The sequence below is a fragment of the Trypanosoma conorhini genome, assembly GCF_003719485.1.
Source record: "Trypanosoma conorhini strain 025E chromosome Unknown Tco_14.4_contig_00124, whole genome shotgun sequence".
In the NCBI taxonomy this organism is placed as follows: Eukaryota; Euglenozoa; class Kinetoplastea; order Trypanosomatida; family Trypanosomatidae; genus Trypanosoma; species Trypanosoma conorhini.
In genome coordinates, this window is record NW_021704211.1 from 15406 (window position 1) to 36943 (window position 21538).

Consider the following 21538-nt stretch of genomic DNA (forward strand, 5'->3'; position numbering starts at 1 on the left):
CCCCTGAAAAAATGCGTCATACGTCAGTAAATGCGAATTAAGTGCATATTTTGTTCCTGCCGTCCCCACCCGTCCAGAAGCAGAAATATAAAGAAAAACAAAAAGAGGGGGCGGGGCCGAGGGGGAAAAGGGTGAAAAAACAACAACAACAACACAAATTCCGCAAAATCAATTAAACTAGATGTGACAAAAAAAAGCATCAATCAGTTTTGGACGGAGGGAGAGGAGGTCGTCGGTGCCACGTGTTCGTGCCGTACTTGCGCAGTGCCGCCTCATCCGGAACTATCATTCCACGGCAACACTCCGACGCGCAAGAGCAGGGAAAGGGCTTCATCGTGTAGTCGCAGAACGTTGAGTAGTCGATGGTGAGCTCCTCATCCTTCTTGATGTCGCGGGAGGCAATAACGTTCAGTGAATGTTCCTCGCCAAAGATGCAGTTTGGATTGCAGGAGTGGTTGATGGGACGCCAGCTGCTAGGGTCGTTCTCCCAAATTGCGTACACATGACCGTCGACGTCGAGCGGCCACGCGTACTCTGAAAAAGTAACTTTTTCCTCCTCCCCCCAGTGTTTCTCCACAAAAGGTCGTGTGACAATGGCAAAACTACGTCCCTCGTCCTCAAAGACGAGTTCGCCTCTCTTGATGTCTTTGGTGGCGCACAGAAGATAGCCCCCGTTGTTGCCGCCGTATCGCACCTCCATAACCGGCCTTTTACAACCCTGCTCTCCCTCACGGACGCATTCCTCCAAGAGCCCCTCTTCGGCGGCGGCCATGAGAAGTTCGGTGTCCAAGTCAACTAGGGAGCAGCCAAGTTCCACATCCTCCAGAAGTAGCTGGTCCGAATACGGGCTTTGGTTAAAGCACAGCTTCGCAAAGCCGTACTTATTTATTACAAATTTAGCAAAAGATGTGGCGTAGCTTTGTATGGAAGGGGTGCATTGCTGAAGCCACAGATCGTTTTTGTGGCCCTCCTGTGTTATGGCAACGCAACCGGATCCCGATACCAAAGTCTGTAGCTCCCTACTCTTCGTGGCGTTTACTTCCCATACGAGGACTTTGTCGTGGCACTGTAGAACTTCACGCAGCACCCTTTGCAGGGTTGGCAGATCCGTTACGACCGACTGAAATACACGTTGAAGGGGGCTCCCAGTCTTTACTTTCACCGGCAATCGCAAACTAAGGTGCTCAATATCATTCTCTGAGGTCACCACAGAGAATGGGGGCAGTGGCAGTCCGGCATAAAAACACATCATAAAAAGAACTTCCAGTGGCTGCTTCAGCGTCATGTGACGGCACCCAGCGTAGGCAACGCCAAGGTGGTCAAGCACTGAAGCCAGCAACGCCTGACTGGCCCGATCCTCATCTTCGGTGCTTCCGGTACACAGATTTAAGGCGCATCGGTATGAATTGCGCGAGGCGCAGAAGGCTCGCACGGCGCTGTACATAGATGGTCCATTAAGCACCGGAAAAATCCTAAATGGAAACGTGGCTAACTGCTTGAGCCTTGTTGCTAGCTCATGCTCCTGCGGAGCATCGCAGAAAATGGCCACCACATCACCCTTACTCATTATTGCAGCCATGCAGCGCCCCTGGAAAATCTACGGAAGTAAAAAAAAAAAAGTAAGCAACGTGTCAAAGTTGTCAGCAAAGCAACTCAAGTAAAATTTCCACACACGAGGCGGAGAGGCAAGAGAACGGCAATTTGTGTACACAACAGACACCCACTTACTGATTCTTTGCATTGACGAGACATATCTCCCGTTCTCCAGCGCATTTTGTTCGTTTTTCTTTTGCCCACTCTCTTCTTTGTTTGCCTGTTGGTGTCTTTGTGTTCTTTCCCTTTATTTACCTTCATTGCCCTTTCTCATTTCATCCTTGTTGATTCTTCCGGGACAAAATGAAAAAAAAACCCTACAAAAAGTGCTTCAAACAGCAAAGAAGAACCAACACCATGATCAGCGGCACAAGCAGCGCCCACACACCAAACGCATAGAGGTACAGGTCCTTGAGGTGCCTCAGGTAGTGAACCATCACCTTCCCCGTTAGCTTGCTCTCACCCACCGTTCGAGTGGCAAAGTTAAAGCCTACTTCCTCGTACTTTTGCACGTGGCACTTAACAAAAAGCTCCAGGGCTATTTTGTAGCCAATGGGGCTCAAATCTTCGACGCCACGCTGAAAAACATCCTTACGGAGGCCAAAGAAGCCTGACATGGGGTCACTGAGAGGCGTGAGTGGGCGAGCAAGCGCGCGGGCGCCCCATGAGATGAAGCGTCGATGCAGCGGCCAGTCGCCATCGATGGCCACGCCTGCGCCATACCTGGTGCCGCAGACAAACTCCACCCCTGGGCTTTCGAGGGCGCGGAACAGACGAGGAACTGCTTTGGGTGGATGTTGCAGATCCGCGTCCATAACGAAAATGAAGTTTCCCTTGGAGTTGGAAATACCATGAATAACCGCGCTGCTCAACCCACGCTCCGTCGTTCGAACATCAATGCGTACGCCGTACCCCTCCGTCTGCAGCTTCTTTACGGCCTCGACCGAACCATCCTGTGAATTATCGTCAACGATGAGCATCTCCACCTCATTCTTGGCAAAACCGGCATCCGTGAGGGCATCAAACACCTGCCTTGTGAGCGAATCTAGGTTCCCACCCTCCTTGTATGCGGGAACAACTATGCTGTATTTGATTGGCATCGAGCAGACGCGTGGGTTCTCTTTCTTTTTTTGCTCCTTTTTATCGTTCCCGGCCCCAAGACGCTTTTCTTTTTTTGGTTGTTATGCGTATTTCTTCGGGGAGAAAGAGAAGCAAGGCAAACAAATTGGCTTCATCACGGCGCATGCACACCCTGGGTACGTCCCGCCGCCCCAACTGCAGGAACGGAACTGCCGGGCCCGCAAACACTCACTCCTGGCCACACGATGAAAAGCCCTGGCGCCTCCGTGAAAAACATCCAAACGAAAAGAAAAAAAAAAGGACGAGAAAACATGAAGAAAAAAAAAAGAAAACAAAAAAGGAGAATCTATACCACTTGCCGGTAACGATATCAATTTATCTTAAGAAGTTCAATTTCGAAAAGAAGATCGGCATCTGGGGGAATGCCCCAGGCGGGGAAACCCTTTTTCCCGTAGGCGTAATCGCCAGACATTGTGAGCTCGGCCTTCTCACCGGCAGACATCATCAGCATTCCCTCGTCCCAGCCCCGGATCACCTGCCCGAGCCCCACGCGGAAGGCGAAGGGTTCATTGTTATCCAGCGTTGACCAGAACTTCTTCCTGCCGTTGGCAAGGTACCCGGTGCAGTGGACAGTGATTGTGTCGCCCGCCTTTGGTTGCACGCCGTTTCCCGCGGACAGCACTTTGCGCGTGACGCCCATTGCTGAATGAAGTGATAATAGGCCTGGGGCACAAGTAAAGCGAGGTTCTAAAGAAGAGCGAAAACAGTGCATGTGCAAATGCAGCAATTGGTGCCAGAAAGGGAGGGAAAGGGGGGAAACATATCCCAAAAAAAAAATACAACAACAACAACAGTTGACAAGACAAAAACGAAGAAAGGTGTCAAAGACGATTTTCCTTGCGATTGATACCAGAGCTCACAGACAAGCAATTCGCCCTCTTCCTCCCGCATGTGCATGCGGAAACCCGGCGTATACGCAGAGCCAGAGAGAGAAAGAGAAGGCGAAGGCGAAGGAGCAGATATAACCACAGAAAAGAAAGGCAAGTCAATCATACGTTGTCTTTCCCCAACACATTTACTATCGGATCCGCCGGCGCAAGTAAGCCAGCACACGGTGCGATCTCACACTTCCAAAACGTCAGCAGGGCAGGGTAGGGGAGGGAAACTGAATGAAGGAAGTGGAGTTGGGGATAGGGGGAACAACAGCTGCCGCCCCCCAACCAACAGAATAGGCCTCTACGCGTTGTCCCTCCCTCTTCCCTACATCTTTAGCAGCTACTTGTGTAGATGGGAATGCAGCAATCCTCTAAGGCGTTCCACCTCCATCTCCAGCTGTCCATTACGAATTTTCATTTTCTGACTCCTTGACTCCTCAAGCAAAAGTTGCTTGCGCACCTCCTCGTTTCGTTTAGAAAGCAAATTCACGGAGGCATGTGAGTCCTCTTGTGTAGCACGAATCTTCTGTCGCAGTTCCGCCACCGTCCCTTTTAGCGCCTCACATTCTTGACTTCGACGGGCAAGCCTGCCCTGTATCATCCGTTTTTCCGCCTCCAGCGAGGACAAGCGCTGCTCCCAGGATTCTGCGCCTTCAGCAGCAGCACCGGATCGTATGGCCGAGAGAATTAGCACCGCGTCACGCTCTGCGCATTCAAATTCCGGTGAAAGGTGCGGGACAATTCTTCGTAATTCGTAGTATGAAGTTTCCATCCCCCCGTCCCCGTCGCCCACGGGGCTTGGCGTCAAGCTTCTAGCCGAGTCACTAGAGCTCAAACGTGGCCTGCTCTCCTTCTGCCTCCTGTCTCTCTGAGGAGAGTAGTCGTGCCGCCATGGGGGCTGCATCCCCCCGCTTCCATTGCCTCTAAACTGCTGCCGCTTTAGCCTATCAAGCTCCTCTTCCAGCTTCTGCAGACGCGCCTCCTGCGACAGCGCATGGTCAGCGTGACACGGTTCGAGTTCACCGTGTTCGTCATCGAGAAACATCTATCGGTTACCTTCGCACACTCCTGGCCTCCGAGGCGGCAAACAAGTGGCACACTGCTGAAACAACAGGGGGGGGGGGGGGGGGCAAACGGAAAAGGAAAAGACAGAAAAAAAAAGATGGGAAAAGCGGATCCGCGTACGTCAAATATATATATATATATAATCCACAGTCATGGTGTGGTGTGTACTAGAACATAAGACAGCCCTGTCTATGCTGCACACACACACACACCATGTTGTTTTTTTTCGTTTTTCCGTTGTTCTTCTTGTCTTCCTCGGCTTGGTGATTTTTCATAATTTTAGCTTACGAACAGGTGTGCTGCTTATGCAGTGCGGTCCTTAGAAATGGAGTAGAAGAAGAACAACCGAGGGGGAGGGGAAGAGGCGGAGCCGGAGATGTCTATCAGTTGGCACCTGACACGTACTGTGGCTGGCGCCTCTCCTGTCGTTGGTTCTCAAAGTATCTGTATCGTCGGCGCAGGTTATTGATGCGCATAAAATACTTGGATTCCGTCGTGCGGTAGGAGGACTTTTGCACCACGTCGATGTTTTCTCCCTTAACGGTGTAGTCGAGGGCTGAACGGACGGCGTAGCTCCCGGAGAGCAGGTCCGGCGACAACGCATCGTGCACCAGCTGGCGGTAGCGCAGCTTCATCGCAAACAACGGCAGATGTCCATCTTCCACGTCTAAGACAGTCTTCACAAGTTCCGTCGTTGTGGTTTGGTACACGCCAAAGAACCCACGCAACTTAATGATATCCTCCTGCTGCTTCACTGCCCGCCGAAAGAGACGCGCCTGAAGCTCCTTGCCCTCCGTGCCCTTGTAGACGCTAATGGTGATGGGAGGAATGGCAATAAACTTTGGGCTACAGCGATCAAACACCTCACGAAATCGCTCCTCGTCGCCAGCTGACAAAAGTTCCTTGTCGTCCTCAAAGGCAGACAGCTTCCTTGGCTCGATCAGCCAGCTCAAGTTATCAGGCTGCATGCCGCCCAGGATACAAGAGACGACGTACATGTAGGCACAGTCAAACTGCATCTTTTCTGAAAATTTGCGGCTCATCACCTTTGTGGCCAGACTGAGACGGAAAACGCGACTGGCATCCGCATAGCGTCGAAGCATCAGATAACTGAAGCCAACGTGATACAGCAGCGAAACATTTGCAGGAGCCACCACATTCAGGATTTGCCGTCCACGACCGTAAATGTCCAGGGGCTTTAAAGCAGTTAACGCGCCCATATAGTCACCCAGTAGCACATTGACCTTGGCTATGGTGATGATTCCGAAAAAGCCACACATCCATTGCGCATGTTTAGCTCCGGGCTTCGTAATTTCATCCGACGTTTCCGCTTGAATAACCTCCTCAATGCCAGACTCTGCGACAACCCTTTCCATCAACTGCATCGCCTCATTCACAGACCACCCAAACCTTCCTGTAAAACGTTTCTGGTACACCACGGTCATTTGGAAGAGAAACTCGTCAAAGATGTCCCACAAAAGCCAGTTTGGCACATCACAGCTTCCAGAAGGAAGGGCATTAAAGAGATTGTTGAACGTGTCCCAGGAGGACTTGGCGTCATTTGGGCTTACTGCCCGGTCTGTAAAGAGGTGCTTGAGGCGCAGAAACGAGTACAGTTGCTCGGCAGTACGATTTTTAAAGCAATCGGCAACTGGTTTTAACCGCAACGAGGGCCATGGGCGGAACTGCCCAGGACCGGCCATGTAAAAGTTCTGCGTGAGGTTTGGGAATTGGCTCTCGTACAGGTCGTGCAGGTGGCTTGTGTCCCACGAGTCCACCGCCTTGTTAAGCGCCCTGAAGAAGGAGTACACCTCATGGGGGATGTCCGACTCAATATCCGGGTTCGTTGTCATCTTTCACTTTCTCCTGGTTTGATTACAAGCAAATTTCTTCAAGAGGAGAACCACCACCAGAGAAACAGGAGGAAAGCCACAAAAAGTGCCAAAAGCAGAAAGTGAATACGGCCGAGCCGCACCCTGGCGTGCTGCCAGCACCGCGCCTACGGGCAGGGGGTGCTCGCAAGGAACTAATGGAGGCGGAGAGCACGCGTCTAGAGGGATGCCCTGCCCCTGCCCCCGTCCCCGTCCCCAGCGCAGAGGAGATTTATGTACAACCCACAAAATAAAATAAAAAAGGCAAACACAACCCTTCCAGAAAAAAAAAAACGTTTTGGCTTACCAACATACACACACATACACACCGAGATAAAAAAAAAAGAAATACACGCACAGACACAGACTTGCATTTTTTTCCAACTGCTATTACGCCTACTCCTCTCCTTACTCTTTTTCTTTACTGACTGACGCAGCTGCTTCGTTTTCCCATCTTCCCTACGACACCGACGATCAAAGGCAAAACCAACCAAACAAAAGTGGGCAATAAAAGCCATTGCAAGAACTGAAACAGGGGTAGACACTCGGTGCAGAAGAGCAGTAAGTGATGGAACTTTGGTGGGCTGTACACACACAAAAAAAAAAAGGCGGAGGCGGAGGAGGGAGAGATCACGGCATAGCGATCGTATAACTGCACGCGCAACCCCTCCCATTCCTCTCGCCGCCGCGGAAGGCGGCAGAAGCGCCACTCACAACCTAGACACCATAAGCGGCTTCAGGCGTTGGTAAAGCTCTGCGAAGACCTTCCGCCGCTCCAAGTAGATCTGGTGTTGGCCCATGTCGGGGTGGTGCGTTTTCACAAGCGGCAAGTGGGGTAAAAGCTCTTCAATAGGGCGCTTCTCCATGGCCACCTGCGCCAAACGGGCAGCTCCGAGGGCTGGCCCCACTTCAGCTCCACTGCAAAAGTCGAGTGAGTGTCCCGTGACATCCGCCAGCATCTGTCGCCAGAACGGACTGCGGGTTCCACCGCCTATCAGTGTGATGTTAGTGGGTCTTACGTTGCAGCGGTGCACTGCGTCCATTCCCTGCGCAAGCGCGAAGCTCACGCCCTCTAGCACGGCACGTGCCACCTCAGGGGGACCATGCTGAATTGTCAAGCCAAAAAAAACACCTTTGGCATCAGCATTATTGTGCGGTGTTCGCTCACCGGCGAGGTAGGGAAGAAACCAAACAGGTGCCACATCGAATCCCTGAGCCTTTTCGGCATTGGCGACAAACTCAGCCACGTTTTTACATCCCGTTAGCTTTGCCGCCCAATCCAAGCACGACGCCGCGCTGAGTATGACAGCCATCAAGTGCCACGAGTTAGGCAGTGCATGACAAAAGCTGTGCACCGCCTCCTTGGTGTTGTAGCGAAATCCATCAGACACGATGAAATAGACGCCGGAAGTGCCAAGAGAAAGCATCGCCTGGCCCGGTTTATACAAACCTGCACCAACGGCGCCTGCTGCGTTGTCACCGCCACCGCCCACCACAGGAATCTCCTTCATGCCCCACGCCTCGGCAACGCCGGGCGTCAGATGACCCGTGACTTCACTCCCTTCGTAAAGCCTTGGCATGTGACGACGCGACAATCCACACGCATGCAAGAGGTCATCGTTCCAGTCACGCTTTGACGTATCCATCCACATTGTTCCCGAAGAGTCAGACATCTCAGAAGCAAAGTCGCCCGTCATTCGATATCGCAAGTAATCTTTAGGTAAAAGCACCTTGTCAAGCTGCCCAAACACCTCTGGCTCCTCTTGTTGTACCCAGAGCAACTTTCCAGCTGTGAAGCCTGGCATCATGAGGTTACCCGTTGTCTCTCGCGAACGCGGCACAGCCTTCTCAAGCTCACGGCATTGCAGAGCGCATCGGCCGTCGCACCAAAGAATGCAGGGACGGAGAACTCGGCCCTGCTTGTCCAAAAGCGTGGCACCATGCATCTGGCCGGAAAGTCCTATAGCACGAACCTTGCTCATGTCATGCTTGCGCTTGAGAATAGAAATGGCCTTGTTTGTCGCCGTCCACCACGCCTCCGGATCCTGCTCGTTCCACAGGGGCTTGGGCCGTGACAGAGCCAGTCCCGCGGTCGCCGTGTCGATGAGGCTGCCGTCCATCGCCATCAGCGCCACCTTCACGCCCGAGGTTCCCAGATCAATGCCAGCGTACATTTCCCGCGTGCTATGATGTGATGTGGTGTTGTTGCTTGTCAAGGTAGCCCTCCTTCAAGCAGGCGCCACAAAAAATAAATAAATAAAAATGAACTAATAAAAAAACACACACACAAAGCGGGGTAGGGCGAGATGCGTACATATATATATATGTGAGCTTATGAATAGGCGCAGAAACCACTTTCTTTTCGGTTATTCACTTTGAACAAAACAGAAAACGCATGACCTTCAACTATACTCGCACAGCAAAGCGGTAGGTATTCTTTAGGCAGTGCAGAACGTACAACACACCAAGGCGATCGCCGGAGAGAAGTATCTCGTCTAGCAGCGGCACATTGAGCAGGGCACGCTTCTCAGTCTGCAAAAATGAGACACACTTCCTAATGTTACGTCGCTTTGCTGCAGCGGCCCTGGCATGCATCTCTATTGACTCGAGCTCCACGCAGCGACGGTGCTCCAAAGCACGTATCACATGTGCCAAGACAACCCCGTCAGAAAAAATAAGGGATTTGCCGCTCAGCTGGAGTTCACGAGACGAGACGGAGAAGGAATGATCCGCGGCGGTGTAGTGAAAGTCCGAGCCAAGAACCTCAATAAGCCACCGTCGCATCGACGCCACCTCCTCCTCCGTGTACTCTACGCCTCTCAGAGTAGCAACTGGAGCATTCAACCTACTCTCCGTGACATTCGCCTCAGCCACCGGCGCAGGGGAGGGGGATGTTCGCTTAGTCAGAGTCGAGCCCACAACTCCCCGGCGCTCCCAAAGCGGTGAGGCGATGTGGCAACGCGGGGTTGCCTTGTCAGAGCCCCGTGAACCTGCCTCGTCCCCACTGACCCTTGCAGAGCGCCGCGCCGCCGACTCGCCCAGGCGTTGATGCTTCTGCACCTCGGGCAGCGACGCCGCAAACGCCGGCCCCGACGCCTGAATCGTTGGGGCACGTGGAGCCGGAGCGGGGTGTTGTCCTCCAAGGTACGGCGTGTCGCCGGGGCAGGGAGGGCGCCGCCGTGGAGGAACGTCGTTGGCCATTCGCATGACATCCTCTAGGAGCAGCAAGATGAATCGTCGGTCACCATAAAATACACGTTCAGGCGCGTCAAGAAAAAACGGACTCATCTTCACGGGGCAAGACGTTTGCAGCTCCGTAAACGCGGCCTGAATGTTTTCCATACAATTGGATTTCACCCGCGGGTTCCGGTAAACGGAAAGTCGGCGATGCGTGACCTTCTCCACCACATCGCACAATGCTGTGCCGTTTGTGAGGAATGGAAACACCGCTGGAACATACAATGCAGGAAATCGCTCGGTTCGCACACGCCACAGTTTTCGTTGTGGGGGAAGAAAGGGTGCGTTGAGGGCATTCGGGACGACGGCGTCATCCGGAGGCAACTGATGGAGAACGGGGTCAGCCAAGACATTGAGAGAATGCAAGAAGGCACACACTGCCAACTCAAGGGAGCGCATTGCATCCGCCGCGTAGCTTTCCTCAGCTGGGCAAGGTTGCCACGTCATGGACGGGGAAGACCAAAGCCCCTCACAAGTTGTCGGTAAATACGCCTCCACGACTGTGCGCATTAACGTGAATAGTGCCGCTGAATCCCCTCTCACAATTACACCCTCTGGACGTATGAGACGGCATTCCCTAGGGATTTGGAACGTCGCATTCTTCTCCGCGGCACGTAAGATATTTAGCGCCGCAACATAGTTCAACCGAGCATCGTCCAAGTTTTGCGGCCTTAACACAATCGCTGGGTGTGTCGCGCCTCCGTCTTTTGGGTCCCTCTTCAATGCAACATCCACCAGGCGACGCAGTGCAACCCCGTTAAGCACGGGATCATCGATGCGTCCTTCCGATTCGGTTGGGATCGCGTGCTACAATGTTAAGCCGTCTCAAGTAATCACGAATCCACACCTCGTCAACACGAGACACAAGTCGCATCTTATCCGGTATATCACCCGTTGCATGCTCTTTGGGAAAAGAGGACTGTTGCAAGCAGTTACCCTCCCCGCTAAATTCACGTAACGTGTTCGCCGTTGATGGCATCCCCCTCGTGGGAATCAACCGGCGATGTTGAACAGGAGCAGGCGCACCGGGCATCTTTTCCCCCGTTGCTCTCTCACCGCCCTGAAGACTTGTAGAGGAATTCCATGGTGGAGGGTCCGGCGGCGGCGGCGGCCCTGCATCGACCCTTTCAAGGTTGAATGTTTGTTGTTGCGTCACCCGCGCTTGGTAGCCAGAAATGGTGAGCCGCGTCATCGGGGCCGTTGCCATCGGGACAAAAAAAAAGCCGGCGTGCGGAGCTCGCTGAGAGGCCGCGGCGTCCATCATGCGCCTGTGTGCCATCAACTGGCGTGCGGCCTTGAGGGACATTAACCGCTCCGTATTCTCCCTGAGATCCACAGAACCTTTTAACTGCTTCAAGTCCACGCGCATTCGCTCAAGGAGCTCACGGGCCTCCTGCGCAATGACGTCCGTCCCTTCCTCATCGGTCTGTCGTCGCGGGGTGAAGACGCAACCCGAAGCGGCGCTCACCGGCTCCTTCCCGCATGACCCGCTACGGTCGCCCCCGCCCTCGCCTTCCCCGGTGCTCATTCTCGCAAGCTCAACACACGCCTTCTAAACATCCCTCTTTAGAGAAAAGGAAAAGGCATAGTGAATAATAATAATTTTCTTTTTCTTTGAGAGACAAAAAACTAAAACGCGCAGGAGAAACTGGTGCCAGTTTTCATCAAACTACGGTTTGAGAGCCGACACTCCTCTCCTACCCCCCCCAAAAAAAAAAAAACAGCCATCCAAACAAGAGGCACATAACTGTGCCATCTCGCAAGAGGAGGCGCCACTTTTATGCGTGTGATGGGCGCTCTTCAGCCGCATCCCCATTTCTCTCCTCCGACTTCGACAACGACGACGACGACGAAGTGCTGGTCCCTTCCTCGCTGCTGTGGTGATCACACTGGCACAAATTGTCAAAGTTGTAGTCAAACTGTGTCCCGTTTTCCTCCGAGTCAAGTGCCATGTGGTTGAGATTGAGGCGATCTGGCCGCACAAGCTTGCACGTCGGACAAAGCATACTCGTCACATCGTACAGCATCTGCTCACGAGCCCGCTTCCTCAGGAACCGCTCACGATCTCGCCGCTGACTTCTGGAGAGCATCTCCTGCGGGTTCAGGGTGGCCAGGACGGAAGGACCAACCTTCTCGAGCTCGCCGTCTAGGTTTCGCATGTTGGCTAGCAGACCCATGAGCTGATCGCGAAAGGACTCCTTGTCGAGATACTCGGCGCTCATTTTGTTCACTGCGGCATCAGCGTACGCGTCAGCCTTCTCCGGGTGAAGCCGAAACTCATCCAGGCCTCTCAGCAGGGTGCTCAGCTGCAAACGGGCCTTCGCCCTCGCTGTCTCCGACACCGCCATCACGTGGACAGCACGCTAGTAAGCAAATAGGAAGGGAGGGAAGGGAGGGGGGCAGCAACAAACAAACCGTAGTGCGGCAAGGAGGGGGGCGTCAATGCCTGCGGCAGCTGTGGCCGTGCAGAATGCAATCAGTCGCCGCACGGAGAGACAAGAAGCCATACAGGTGACATCCTCATTTCGCCTACTGCTGCCTCCTTCCTCCTTGAGCTTTTTTTTTTCCTTTTACAGGTTCCGCACAATCACTCTTCGTAGGCACCCGCAAGCAAAACAAAGCAAAAAGAAAGCTGTCGCAAGCCTATTCCAATTGCTTACATCATATTTTCCACCATCCGCATCAACAACCAAAGAAAGAAACTTCCGCCCTGCTTCCTTCAACAACTGTCACCGCCGCCGCCGCCGCGACGCCCCAAAGAAAACCACACACGCCAAAAAGTTAAACGCGAAGACGATTGCACTGTAGACGGTGGTATAGAAAGGGGGCCACTCCCCCAAAAAGTAGTATGCAACAGCCTCAAAGAAGTCTACAAAAGCCCTTGGATTCATGACAAAATGCTTCATATTTGGCTTCTGCCCCGGTGGCGGGTTCAGAAAAGGGTTTGACCAATCAAACTCCTCTACAACAGCATCTTCCGCGCCCCGCTGGTGCTGCCGCGCCGCTTTCGCCAATTCGCTCTCTTCAGAGTCGACCACACGAATAAATTCACGAAAGCATCGTGGGCTCTCAGGTGTGATGATGACCCGCACGGACTCGGGCAGTGAAAGAAGATCCTCGCACCAGAGATACCTCGCGTGCACCTCCTTGATGGTGCCCGGCCAATTGAGCAGGACGGCCATGACGCCTCCGAGATGGTGGCGAGCCGCGCGCGTTAGAGGATGGAACCTGTCGTAGTCGTAATTGCTCTCGCCAAAGTAGTCCAGGAGGGCCTGCGTGATGCGAAGAAGGTCCTCAGAGTCGGTCCTTTCATTGGCCACCCAGTACAGGGGCGATGGGGCGCGAAATGCCAGCTGCCGCTGGAGCGATTGGCCACGAAGCACACGATTCACCTCATCCACATCGTGTCGGGCCACCGCCTCCCGCAGTCGTCGCAGAGCTGCGACCGTCGCTCCTCCAGCGTCAGCTGACACAAGCCCCGGACACTGGCAGGAAACGAACAACAAAAGCGCCACACACTGCAGAGCAGCTGACATTTGCTGACGCACCTACACAAAATAAAAAGTAAAGAAAAGTATATATATATATATATCTCCCCAACTGTATCGTTGTCAATTACAGAAGCAATATGGATCCATTAACGGGCCAATCAATGTAGTGTATAAAGGCATCTTATTACTTTCCTCACTGCTTAGTTCATTATTATTTTAGGCCGTTCGCCCAGAATACACATACACAGAAGCACACACAGAATAATTGGCTTTTCCTGTGGCTTTCCTTTCCTCCCCACTGCAGTCACTCGCTCCTTCTCTCCCAATTCCTTAATCAACTACGCGTTTTTCCCCCGCCGTGAACCCTCTGGGCAGCGGGCAACAACGGAACTGCACTTCAGTAAATCCATCGCCTGGATTTCACCGGGTTTACTCAATGCGAGCGCTTTGGCGAGACGCATTAAAAGTTCACATGTGGCGAACGATGTTATTCCCCACACGAGTTCGCCAGGAAAATCCTCCTCTAGCATGGGCAAAAAACCGCCATCTTCTGGAATTGACGGTGTATTTTGTGAGGGGCAGACATCACCGCTTGCCACGGACTGCGAGCTACCGGCAAAGAAACAAGGAAAATGGGCAGGCTTTGGGCTTCTGCTAGAGTACCATTTGATAAGGCGGCAGTGCGTTCGCGCCGAGTCCAGCAAAAGACGAGAGAGGTGTAGGTAGTGGATGGAAGCCACTTCATCCGGACAATTGCAGATTGGCTCAACGGCAGTGTCGGCAACTGCAACTACGGGAAACACTTTGTATCCGCCGTCAAGCGAGTAACTCGGATGCAAGTTGCCAATGACACTGTACGATGAGGCACCGATGCCCACCTCCTCCATGGTTTCCCGCTGGGCGGCGGCTACAGGCGCCTCGCCATGCTCCACCCCGCCGCCGGGAAATGAGATCTGATTTTTATGATAGCGAAGATTTGACGTTCGCTTCGTGAGTGTAATGCACATCTCCTGAAACCCTCCCCCTGTGAACTCAGAGGGTGGCGAGAGGAGGACCAAAGTGGCGCCCTCACGACGACACTGCTTCTGCAGTGGGTCCCACAGGTGCGAATAGCGGCTCCCTGTGTGGAGGTCTCTGACGTAGAAATGTTCAGGAATGTGCAGCTCATCCGGTCGCAGCTGCATTGCCCTCTTCAGCAGCGCAACCCACTCCGATGTGGTGCGCGGCAACAAATGGGTCGCCCCAGCCGCGGCCATCTCGCGCTGAGAAGAACAGCTGCAAGGCGAAAAAGAGAGGGGGTTCGCTTCTCCTTCCTTCCGGCTCCCCCTGCTAAATAGGGCGCGAATAAAAGAACGAGAAAGTAATAATAAGAGAGAGAGAAAAAAAAGTGTGTGTTTGTGCAGGAAAAACGAGATCAACTCCCGCAGAGAGCAAGAAAAATAAGGAGCTAATAAGGCGCAAAAACAACAACAAGGAAGAGAAAAAAAATCGCAGCGAATAAAAGGGAGTTTTTCAAGACACATGATATATAAAAGAGTACATCGTTTCTAAGAGTAGGGCGTGCAAAGAGACCGCAGTGCGCCATTCTCCCGCGCCTCTCCCACACGGGCCCACTGTTTTTTTTCCCCCGCTCCTGCGTCAGGAAGCGTTCCCCGTCGTGTAGCGTGGGAAAGCCACTGCGAGCCCCCCCCCCCCCTATATTCCTCTTGCGTGGGTTGAAGCAGGTCGCCATCGCTGGCCGCCACCGGCAATACATATGCTCGCGGCGACGTGTCCCGGGAGGGAGCTAAAGTCCCTTGAAGACGACCACCGCCACGTAGCCCCTGTGAAACATGTACATGAGGTGTTTCATCTCGTAGGTGATTTCAAACCCGAACCCCTCTCCAATCACGCAGTGCCAGGATGCACCGTACTTCTTGTCCATCTGCTCCTTGATGTACTTGGCCGCGTGCTCGTAGCTGTCCTCGTGCCTTTCAATCGCGTTCACCACAATTTCCTTGCACTCCGCCCGCATCTCCTCCGTCATGTCGCTCATCTTTTCCAACGGGTAGTTCAGCGCGGAGACATACTGCCGAATGTAGTCGAAGTTGCAGGGCGATTCCGCTTCCTTGGCACCCGTCGCCGTCATTGGCTCTCCACCACCTGCTCAAGTAGTGACTTCAGTGGTTGGACGAAGTGTTTCCTTCCAAAAAAAAAAGCGGAGAAAAAAAACAATGATAGGCAAAAACACATCCGACACCACACACCACAAGAGACAGATATGGAGAGAGAGAGAAAGAGAGGGGAAAGGGAGAGCGATAGACGGAGTTAAACGAGAGTTCAGCCATCACAGATGCACCAAGAGGAGGGTGTGGAACACGCTACCCAGGCCCGTACACAGCGAAGCAAGTATACAAGCACAACAACAAATAAAAAAAAGAAAACTCATGTTCCCAGAGAGGCTGGCGTAACCATATAACTACGGACAGATAGTTTCTCATGTGTGTACCCCAATGGGATGCAGTGTTTGTGGCCCTTCGTCCCGCCCTTTTCCGCCTTGGCTCAGGAGGAGATGATCCCACCAAATTTTACGCCTTCATACGGCTGTCTTTCGCTGCCGTCCATGTTAAACAAGGTGATGCGAATCGGGCGCAGTGCCGAGAGTGGTCTATTCTTGAGGCAGTCAAGGAGAGTGCGGATGGCCTGCTCCTCCGACAAGGCCCCCACATCCCCAACATTCACGGGAGCCGTTGACCGCCTGCTCAAGAACGGCTCCCGATCCCGTCGGTAAGTCAGGCACTTGTTTTCAACCAACTCATCGAAGGTCATCACCACGCCCTTCTGCGCCAGATGTGCGGTGGTGGTGCCGGCCCCCCTATCAAGGATCCACGACAAGAGCGCCTGCTCAATTTCCTTCAGCCCACCCACGTTGCAGGCGAGGAGAACCGCAAAGTTCTCGTCATTGTTCTCGTCCGTGTTGCCGCCGGTCGGAAGAACGGCACAGTGATTTGGGCTTTGTGTTACGAGAGACTCGAGCATCTGCCTGGCCGCCCCCGGTGGGAGACGTCGGTTAACGCTGGGGTTGCGAAAAACATCGCTCGTGCTCTTGTAGAGGCGAAGGAATGGACAGAAACCCGGCTTCGTCTGCGGCGCATAGTGCGCTGCGTGGTCCATAATAAGATTCCCCCACAGAGACTTCTGCCGTGCGAGTGCCGTCGGCCCCGGCTGGAGCGTAAAGAAGGGCGGGAGCTGAAAGAAACTCCAGTGATCGGGCTCACTCGACATGTGGGCGGTAGGACCAGTTGTCAACCCTCGTCTCCCTCCTTCTTGCGATACTCCCCCAACAGCGGGAGGGAAGAAAAAAAAAAGGCAAGTCAGGAAAAGAAAAAGGAGGAGGAGAAGAGGGAGGGCACTTTGCGTCAAGAAGAAACACGCACGCCGATGAACTGCCAAGAGAGGCGGATGAATAGAGAAGGGTGTTTGTGCAGAAGCGTCCACTCGTACACTCGCCGTCGGGCGCAAAGGTGAGCCAAGCCGAAGTAATTATATAGAGTGCGTGGGAAGGAAACGAAACAAACGAAAAAGAAACGTCGTCCATCACTCCCCTCTTTGTTTTTTTTTTTTTGCCCTTTGCAGTCACAACAGAAGCTACACATAGACTATCGCTCTCGCACACGCATATATATATATATCTTCCTAGTTCACACTTTGTACCAATTCCACACCATTTTCTGTCACTGCCTTGCAAATGAAGTTGTCGTTGTTGATCACCACACGCTTTTTCACTTCATCGCAGCACCTTTGCATCAAGTCCACACCCTCCTGCGCCGTTAAATCAGGACGCCAGAGACGATCAAGCATCGCGGTCACAAAGGAGGCGCCGTACCCGTGGCAGCCGTAGGGGACTTCCTGCATCGTTCCGAGGTAATCCATGTAGTACAAATGCGGCCCCGTGGCGACGTCGTCATCGGCAGATGCAGAAACGTCATAGCCGGCGAGAAGACAGTTGACAAGATAGGCCCCATCGCGACTGCGCAGGGCACCGGCAAGAGCATTACGCATAAAGGAAGCCGCTGCAGAAGTTCTAATCACACGGCCGTGTTCGCGCATCCTCTTCAAGGCCATATTGCATTTGATGTATTCCACAAAATTGACCCGCGGGCCGTTTTCGCCTGTGCACGCCACCACCTTGTGGGAATCCAGCTGCGTCACCTTATCCTCCGTGTCCATGATCTTGATGTAATAAAAGGCATTCAGCCCTGCCGCCGCCACCAGCAGAAAGTTGTTGCAACGAAAAGCAATGGTTGTCTCCGACATCGTTCCTTGCGTCACCCTTAACGGCAGGCGTGGAGAATGATAAGCTCGAAACGCAAAAAAAACAACAACAACAAAAAGGAAAAGAAAAAAGAGAGAGAAATCCTTAGTTTTTTCTTTTTTAGTGTGCATATGTATGAGAGAGTGAAAGAGTGAGAGAAACACATAGTGAAAAAAAAATGAGGCCATGAAATCACCAGCGAACACAGGTGTTTGTCACACGTGACGCATTTAAAATGTATCCGAGCCAGCCCCAGCAAGTTACGTGGAGAAAACATTTACAGACATTACAAGCACGTTATGCAGACATCAGCACACAGACGCGCGTCATACGAGCAAGGGAAAGCAGGCATGCACAGCTGTCGCCAATCACTGAGTGGTACGGTGGGTGGCAGGCCGTAGCCACTGGCTCAGCCCAAGAGTTGTATGATGATAGTACGTGGAGCCATCCTCGGTCTGGTATTTTGCAAACCCACCCCGAAGCTTCAATTCAGGCCTTATCCATAGCAGAAGTTCCACCTCTTTCCCAGTATAGAGGTGTAGCATGAGGTCCACCACTGCCGCCAAGTGCGGGGCGTGGGCCTCAACCACGTGGAGAAACTCTCTCCGCATGGGGTGGGGCAACACCTTGCACGTCCAACAGAGTTCATCGACAGCAACCTGCAACGATCCGCAATTACGCAGCAAGTCATCCAAAAAGCCACGGCCGCCCTCGTCTCCAGGGCTTGAGCTCCAGCTGGAGAACTCGACATACTGCGATACAAACAACAACAACATGTTGTACACGTCTGGGTGAACTCTGAGATGCCTGTCCTCCTCAGAAGTTCCCCGGTCCTGCATCCGCTCCCTGGCTGAAGACGCCACTTCCACACTCTCCGAGAAATTATCCGCCCTCTTTGGCTCGTCGTGCCGCCTTTTCTCCGGCGCCCTCTGTGCAAGTTCCGCCCTTTCCCGGGCTTCAGTCTCCTCTGCTTGCTCCACGACGCGCCATGATGATTGCGCCGCGCTCACCAGGTCCCGCAAGGATTCTAGATATCGACACATGTTTAGCTGAGCCACATGGACGACCTCCAACGTCACCCGCCAGGTGGGCTCTTCAAGAGCACTCGATGTCTGCGCCTCCACATCACGGTACTGTTGTGTCAACTCCTTCAGCAGACCTTGCTGCTGCTGCAGTGCCTCCGTAAGCTCCTCCATGCCCATCGTCTCAGCTGGGACTGACAGCAAAGATGAGCCCGACTGCCTCACCTCACTACGGATGACGCGGAGAAGGCTACTGATGTACTGTCGCAAACATGCAAGAAAATTCTCATTGTCACGGACCGTGGTCTTTCTTTGCTTCTCGAGAAGCTCCACCGTTTCACGGTAGACCTGTTCCAAGGGTCCCAACAGCCTTTGCAGTTCCGCGCGCAATAGCGATAGCAGCGCCGCGGCGTCGACACCTGCCCCCAAAGTTTGTCCCTGGTCCTGTACCTCTCCCCTTGCCTGATTCTGTTGCCCAGGTGGTGGCTTTGCAAGCGCAGAGATGTTTTTCTGGAACCTTCCCTGCAATGATTCAAACTCCCTCCATTGCCCTTCCTGAACCAAGTGGCGGCTCTTCTTCTCACATGCGGCCAATTCCACAGCGCGCGTGCAAAACACCAATAGCCTGTGCTGACGGTAGTGGCGTTCCGCCGCAGACTTGTACGCGTCCTCCAGACCTCGTCGCTGGTCTGCCTCCTCTCGTCGCAGCTTCTCCCTCTCAACCGCAACCATCGTCATGTGGAAAAACAGGCGGTGCTCCTCCCCCTCGATCGCGCTTCGTTCTTCGCACTCCTCGGCATTTACAACGGCAGCGTCCGTGGTGTTCAGGTGCGAATTCAACTCCTCGGTGAAGCGCCTCACGTCGCTGCCATCGACTGAAACTCCCTTCAGCCCGTTCCTTCCCCGCCATTCCTCCAGTGCCTTTTGAAAGACACGATCCCGCTCCTGCTGCGTGGGTGAAACGGCCACGCGCACCCACAGCACTGCCCCGTCCCGCAGGCGTTCCCGCTGCGGATTGCTCGCCATATCCACCGGCGTCGTTGCGCGGCAGTACTTCGGTGGCTTTCCCTCCGTCTTGTAGAGCACAAAACCATTCCACTTCTCCACGCCAAGTTTGGATATCAGCAGCGGAATGCACATCATAAACATTTTTTGCGGAGGCATCGCAAGGGCGATACGATCTTCCCACGACCATTCGTCCCCGATGATTCGCAGCACAACCATCTGTCTTCCTGCATCAAAAAAGAAAGGAAAATGAGAAGCTGAAAGGAAAAAAAAAAACAATGCTCAAAAAGCGGTCAGAAAGAAATAAGTGTGCATGCATGCATAGCACATACACTAAAAGGGAGCAGAGAATGACAGCTAGAGCCAAACCACCAAACTGTGCGCCCCAGCTCAGCAAAACGCAGGAATGTAAGTGGTGGGAACGGCGGCAGCGGCAGCAATGTGTCGTTATTGATACACTTGTTGTTGTGATGAAAATGATGAATGCCATGACAAGAGTATATTAAGTATGCAAATAAATTCTTTTTAAAAAGAGAAAGAAAGCGAAGGGATAAAAGTGCACGAGGCAAAAAACTACACCACATCAGCGTTCAAAAAATTAAAAATGCAGGAGGCTTTCTCTCCGTTGGCGCGTGCGACATCTATGGGTGTGCACCACACGCCTCGAACAAACGCCCCTGTCGAAAAATCACCCCCCACATTGTACAAAAATTGTAGTGAATGCAAATACTTATCATCAGCAGCGCACAAATGTGCCGCCGTCTCGCCTTCCGCAGTGCGGACATTCACATCACAGCCACTATCCAGCAAGAGTTGCAGCAGCAACCGGTTTTCCTCCTGCGTGTGAAGGCAAGCCGCGTGAAAAGGGGTGATGCCAGCTGCATCCTTGGCGTTGACGTCCGCCCCCGCCTGCAGCAGATCTCGAATCACATCTAGCGATGGTTGACGCAAGCAACATGCGACGTGAAGTGGGGTTTCCCCACACTTGCCACGTTGAAGTACTAGTGGCGGAGACACAGACGTGAAGCGGTGCAGGACATCACGCACCTTCCATGACGCACCCTTGGGGCTTTTAATAGCCGTCACGAGCTCCGTCAATTCCAAGGAAGGAACCTGCGTCTTGTCCGCTTCAGTTTCTAAAGGAGCCGTGTCGCTCCTGCGACTGACATTGCAGGGCGAATCCGATTCTATAAAGGCGTTCGTCAACAGGGCGGGGTGCGCATCGTCCCCCGGACGATGGCAAAGCCCAGAGGGCGCCGCTGCCCGTGAAATGTGGTAACGAGCAAACACAAATTTTTTGTTGAAAGAAATAATAACATTGTCCGTGCCCCTTGTACACTGATGAGCCATACGCGATCGCAAGGAGTGAATATTCTCCTCTGCCTTTGCCTCCACAAGCTGCAGCCCCACCTCTGTCAAAGATAAGTGGTACATCTCGTCCCACAAAGATTCGGCATTCAAGGACTCTGCCGCGAGCCTAAGCGAAGCCATCAGCTCCACGCACCGCATGTATACCAGGTGAAATTGCCTCCAAATACGTGCCTCCTCCCTGTTTAGTGCATCTAGAATGTTTTGAAAACGACTCATCTCTCCATCCTGACGCAGGCGCAGCTTCTGCATTAATTCTTCAATGCGGTTCAAACGTCGTGTTAATAGCGCAATAGACTCACTACCTGGAAGCAGCAAAACCTGATCATCTTCTATCTCGGGCCCTGCCACATCAGTAGGCATGTCACGCGGAAAAGTGCATTCAATTTTTTTTAAACAAAAAATTGTCGTTATAATACAGATACGTTTTTTTTTTGCCGAGACGTCTACCTAAACTGAGGGGAAAAAAGGGGAGTTGGAGAAAAACTCTGTAGAGGAAGCGTCGTGGGGCTTTTAAAATCAGGGAAGCTGGATGCAGCTGCCCTTATCCATAGTGAGCGAGGGGAGAACTTTTGAT

At 53.1% G+C, this 21538-nt stretch overlaps 16 protein-coding genes across 16 annotated transcripts, besides 12 other annotated features; all 16 read right to left on the reverse strand.

Annotated features, from left to right (window-relative positions):
• The first annotated feature begins 135 nt into the window (after positions 1 to 135).
• Positions 136 to 157: a microsatellite.
• A 42-nt stretch (positions 158 to 199) lies between these two features.
• Tco025E_02938 (putative SET domain protein) lies at positions 200 to 1579 on the reverse strand (the record flags this gene model as incomplete). Its single annotated transcript, XM_029369861.1, has 1 exon — positions 200 to 1579. The coding sequence occupies one exon, from the start codon at positions 1577 to 1579 to the stop codon at positions 200 to 202; it is 1380 nt and encodes a 459-aa protein (XP_029230026.1).
• A 331-nt stretch (positions 1580 to 1910) lies between these two features.
• Positions 1911 to 2693, reverse strand: Tco025E_02939 (dolichyl-phosphate beta-D-mannosyltransferase precursor; the record flags this gene model as incomplete). Its single annotated transcript, XM_029369862.1, has 1 exon — positions 1911 to 2693. The coding sequence occupies one exon, from the start codon at positions 2691 to 2693 to the stop codon at positions 1911 to 1913; it is 783 nt and encodes a 260-aa protein (XP_029230027.1).
• Positions 2694 to 3043: 350 nt separating this feature from the next.
• Tco025E_02940 (peptidyl-prolyl cis-trans isomerase) lies at positions 3044 to 3373 on the reverse strand (the record flags this gene model as incomplete). The annotated part of the gene is made up of 1 exon (XM_029369863.1): positions 3044 to 3373. The coding sequence occupies one exon, from the start codon at positions 3371 to 3373 to the stop codon at positions 3044 to 3046; it is 330 nt and encodes a 109-aa protein (XP_029230028.1).
• Positions 3374 to 3499: 126 nt separating this feature from the next.
• Positions 3500 to 3546: a sequence feature (A-rich).
• Positions 3547 to 3657: 111 nt separating this feature from the next.
• Positions 3658 to 3713: a sequence feature (A-rich).
• A 235-nt stretch (positions 3714 to 3948) lies between these two features.
• On the reverse strand, positions 3949 to 4653 carry Tco025E_02941 (uncharacterized protein; the record flags this gene model as incomplete). Its single annotated transcript, XM_029369864.1, has 1 exon — positions 3949 to 4653. One exon carries the CDS (start codon positions 4651 to 4653, stop codon positions 3949 to 3951), a length of 705 nt encoding a protein of 234 aa, XP_029230029.1.
• A 68-nt stretch (positions 4654 to 4721) lies between these two features.
• Positions 4722 to 4738: a microsatellite.
• A 60-nt stretch (positions 4739 to 4798) lies between these two features.
• Positions 4799 to 4815: a microsatellite.
• A 241-nt stretch (positions 4816 to 5056) lies between these two features.
• On the reverse strand, positions 5057 to 6526 carry Tco025E_02942 (putative eukaryotic translation initiation factor 3 (eIF-3) interacting protein; the record flags this gene model as incomplete). Its single annotated transcript, XM_029369865.1, has 1 exon — positions 5057 to 6526. One exon carries the CDS (start codon positions 6524 to 6526, stop codon positions 5057 to 5059), a length of 1470 nt encoding a protein of 489 aa, XP_029230030.1.
• Positions 6527 to 6853: 327 nt separating this feature from the next.
• Positions 6854 to 6912: a microsatellite.
• Positions 6913 to 7254: 342 nt separating this feature from the next.
• On the reverse strand, positions 7255 to 8718 carry Tco025E_02943 (putative xylulokinase; the record flags this gene model as incomplete). The annotated part of the gene is made up of 1 exon (XM_029369866.1): positions 7255 to 8718. The coding sequence occupies one exon, from the start codon at positions 8716 to 8718 to the stop codon at positions 7255 to 7257; it is 1464 nt and encodes a 487-aa protein (XP_029230031.1).
• Positions 8719 to 8787: 69 nt separating this feature from the next.
• Positions 8788 to 8823: a microsatellite.
• A 127-nt stretch (positions 8824 to 8950) lies between these two features.
• Positions 8951 to 10291, reverse strand: Tco025E_02944 (uncharacterized protein; the record flags this gene model as incomplete). The annotated part of the gene is made up of 1 exon (XM_029369867.1): positions 8951 to 10291. One exon carries the CDS (start codon positions 10289 to 10291, stop codon positions 8951 to 8953), a length of 1341 nt encoding a protein of 446 aa, XP_029230032.1.
• A 259-nt stretch (positions 10292 to 10550) lies between these two features.
• Positions 10551 to 11309, reverse strand: Tco025E_02945 (uncharacterized protein; the record flags this gene model as incomplete). Its single annotated transcript, XM_029369868.1, has 1 exon — positions 10551 to 11309. One exon carries the CDS (start codon positions 11307 to 11309, stop codon positions 10551 to 10553), a length of 759 nt encoding a protein of 252 aa, XP_029230033.1.
• Positions 11310 to 11559: 250 nt separating this feature from the next.
• Tco025E_02946 (uncharacterized protein) lies at positions 11560 to 12129 on the reverse strand (the record flags this gene model as incomplete). The annotated part of the gene is made up of 1 exon (XM_029369869.1): positions 11560 to 12129. The coding sequence occupies one exon, from the start codon at positions 12127 to 12129 to the stop codon at positions 11560 to 11562; it is 570 nt and encodes a 189-aa protein (XP_029230034.1).
• Positions 12130 to 12510: 381 nt separating this feature from the next.
• On the reverse strand, positions 12511 to 13317 carry Tco025E_02947 (uncharacterized protein; the record flags this gene model as incomplete). The annotated part of the gene is made up of 1 exon (XM_029369870.1): positions 12511 to 13317. The coding sequence occupies one exon, from the start codon at positions 13315 to 13317 to the stop codon at positions 12511 to 12513; it is 807 nt and encodes a 268-aa protein (XP_029230035.1).
• A 39-nt stretch (positions 13318 to 13356) lies between these two features.
• Positions 13357 to 13373: a microsatellite.
• Positions 13374 to 13610: 237 nt separating this feature from the next.
• Tco025E_02948 (NUDIX hydrolase) lies at positions 13611 to 14528 on the reverse strand (the record flags this gene model as incomplete). Its single annotated transcript, XM_029369871.1, has 1 exon — positions 13611 to 14528. The coding sequence occupies one exon, from the start codon at positions 14526 to 14528 to the stop codon at positions 13611 to 13613; it is 918 nt and encodes a 305-aa protein (XP_029230036.1).
• A 530-nt stretch (positions 14529 to 15058) lies between these two features.
• Positions 15059 to 15400, reverse strand: Tco025E_02949 (dynein light chain; the record flags this gene model as incomplete). The annotated part of the gene is made up of 1 exon (XM_029369872.1): positions 15059 to 15400. The coding sequence occupies one exon, from the start codon at positions 15398 to 15400 to the stop codon at positions 15059 to 15061; it is 342 nt and encodes a 113-aa protein (XP_029230037.1).
• Positions 15401 to 15522: 122 nt separating this feature from the next.
• Positions 15523 to 15574: a sequence feature (GA-rich).
• A 239-nt stretch (positions 15575 to 15813) lies between these two features.
• Positions 15814 to 16536, reverse strand: Tco025E_02950 (putative dolicholphosphate-mannose synthase; the record flags this gene model as incomplete). The annotated part of the gene is made up of 1 exon (XM_029369873.1): positions 15814 to 16536. The coding sequence occupies one exon, from the start codon at positions 16534 to 16536 to the stop codon at positions 15814 to 15816; it is 723 nt and encodes a 240-aa protein (XP_029230038.1).
• Positions 16537 to 16812: 276 nt separating this feature from the next.
• Positions 16813 to 16841: a microsatellite.
• A 106-nt stretch (positions 16842 to 16947) lies between these two features.
• Tco025E_02951 (proteasome beta 2 subunit) lies at positions 16948 to 17568 on the reverse strand (the record flags this gene model as incomplete). The annotated part of the gene is made up of 1 exon (XM_029369874.1): positions 16948 to 17568. One exon carries the CDS (start codon positions 17566 to 17568, stop codon positions 16948 to 16950), a length of 621 nt encoding a protein of 206 aa, XP_029230039.1.
• Positions 17569 to 17621: 53 nt separating this feature from the next.
• Positions 17622 to 17658: a sequence feature (A-rich).
• Positions 17659 to 17934: 276 nt separating this feature from the next.
• Positions 17935 to 19812, reverse strand: Tco025E_02952 (uncharacterized protein; the record flags this gene model as incomplete). The annotated part of the gene is made up of 1 exon (XM_029369875.1): positions 17935 to 19812. The coding sequence occupies one exon, from the start codon at positions 19810 to 19812 to the stop codon at positions 17935 to 17937; it is 1878 nt and encodes a 625-aa protein (XP_029230040.1).
• A 16-nt stretch (positions 19813 to 19828) lies between these two features.
• Positions 19829 to 19868: a sequence feature (A-rich).
• A 298-nt stretch (positions 19869 to 20166) lies between these two features.
• Positions 20167 to 21324, reverse strand: Tco025E_02953 (AO13 ankyrin; the record flags this gene model as incomplete). The annotated part of the gene is made up of 1 exon (XM_029369876.1): positions 20167 to 21324. The coding sequence occupies one exon, from the start codon at positions 21322 to 21324 to the stop codon at positions 20167 to 20169; it is 1158 nt and encodes a 385-aa protein (XP_029230041.1).
• Positions 21325 to 21538: the final 214 nt, after the last annotated feature.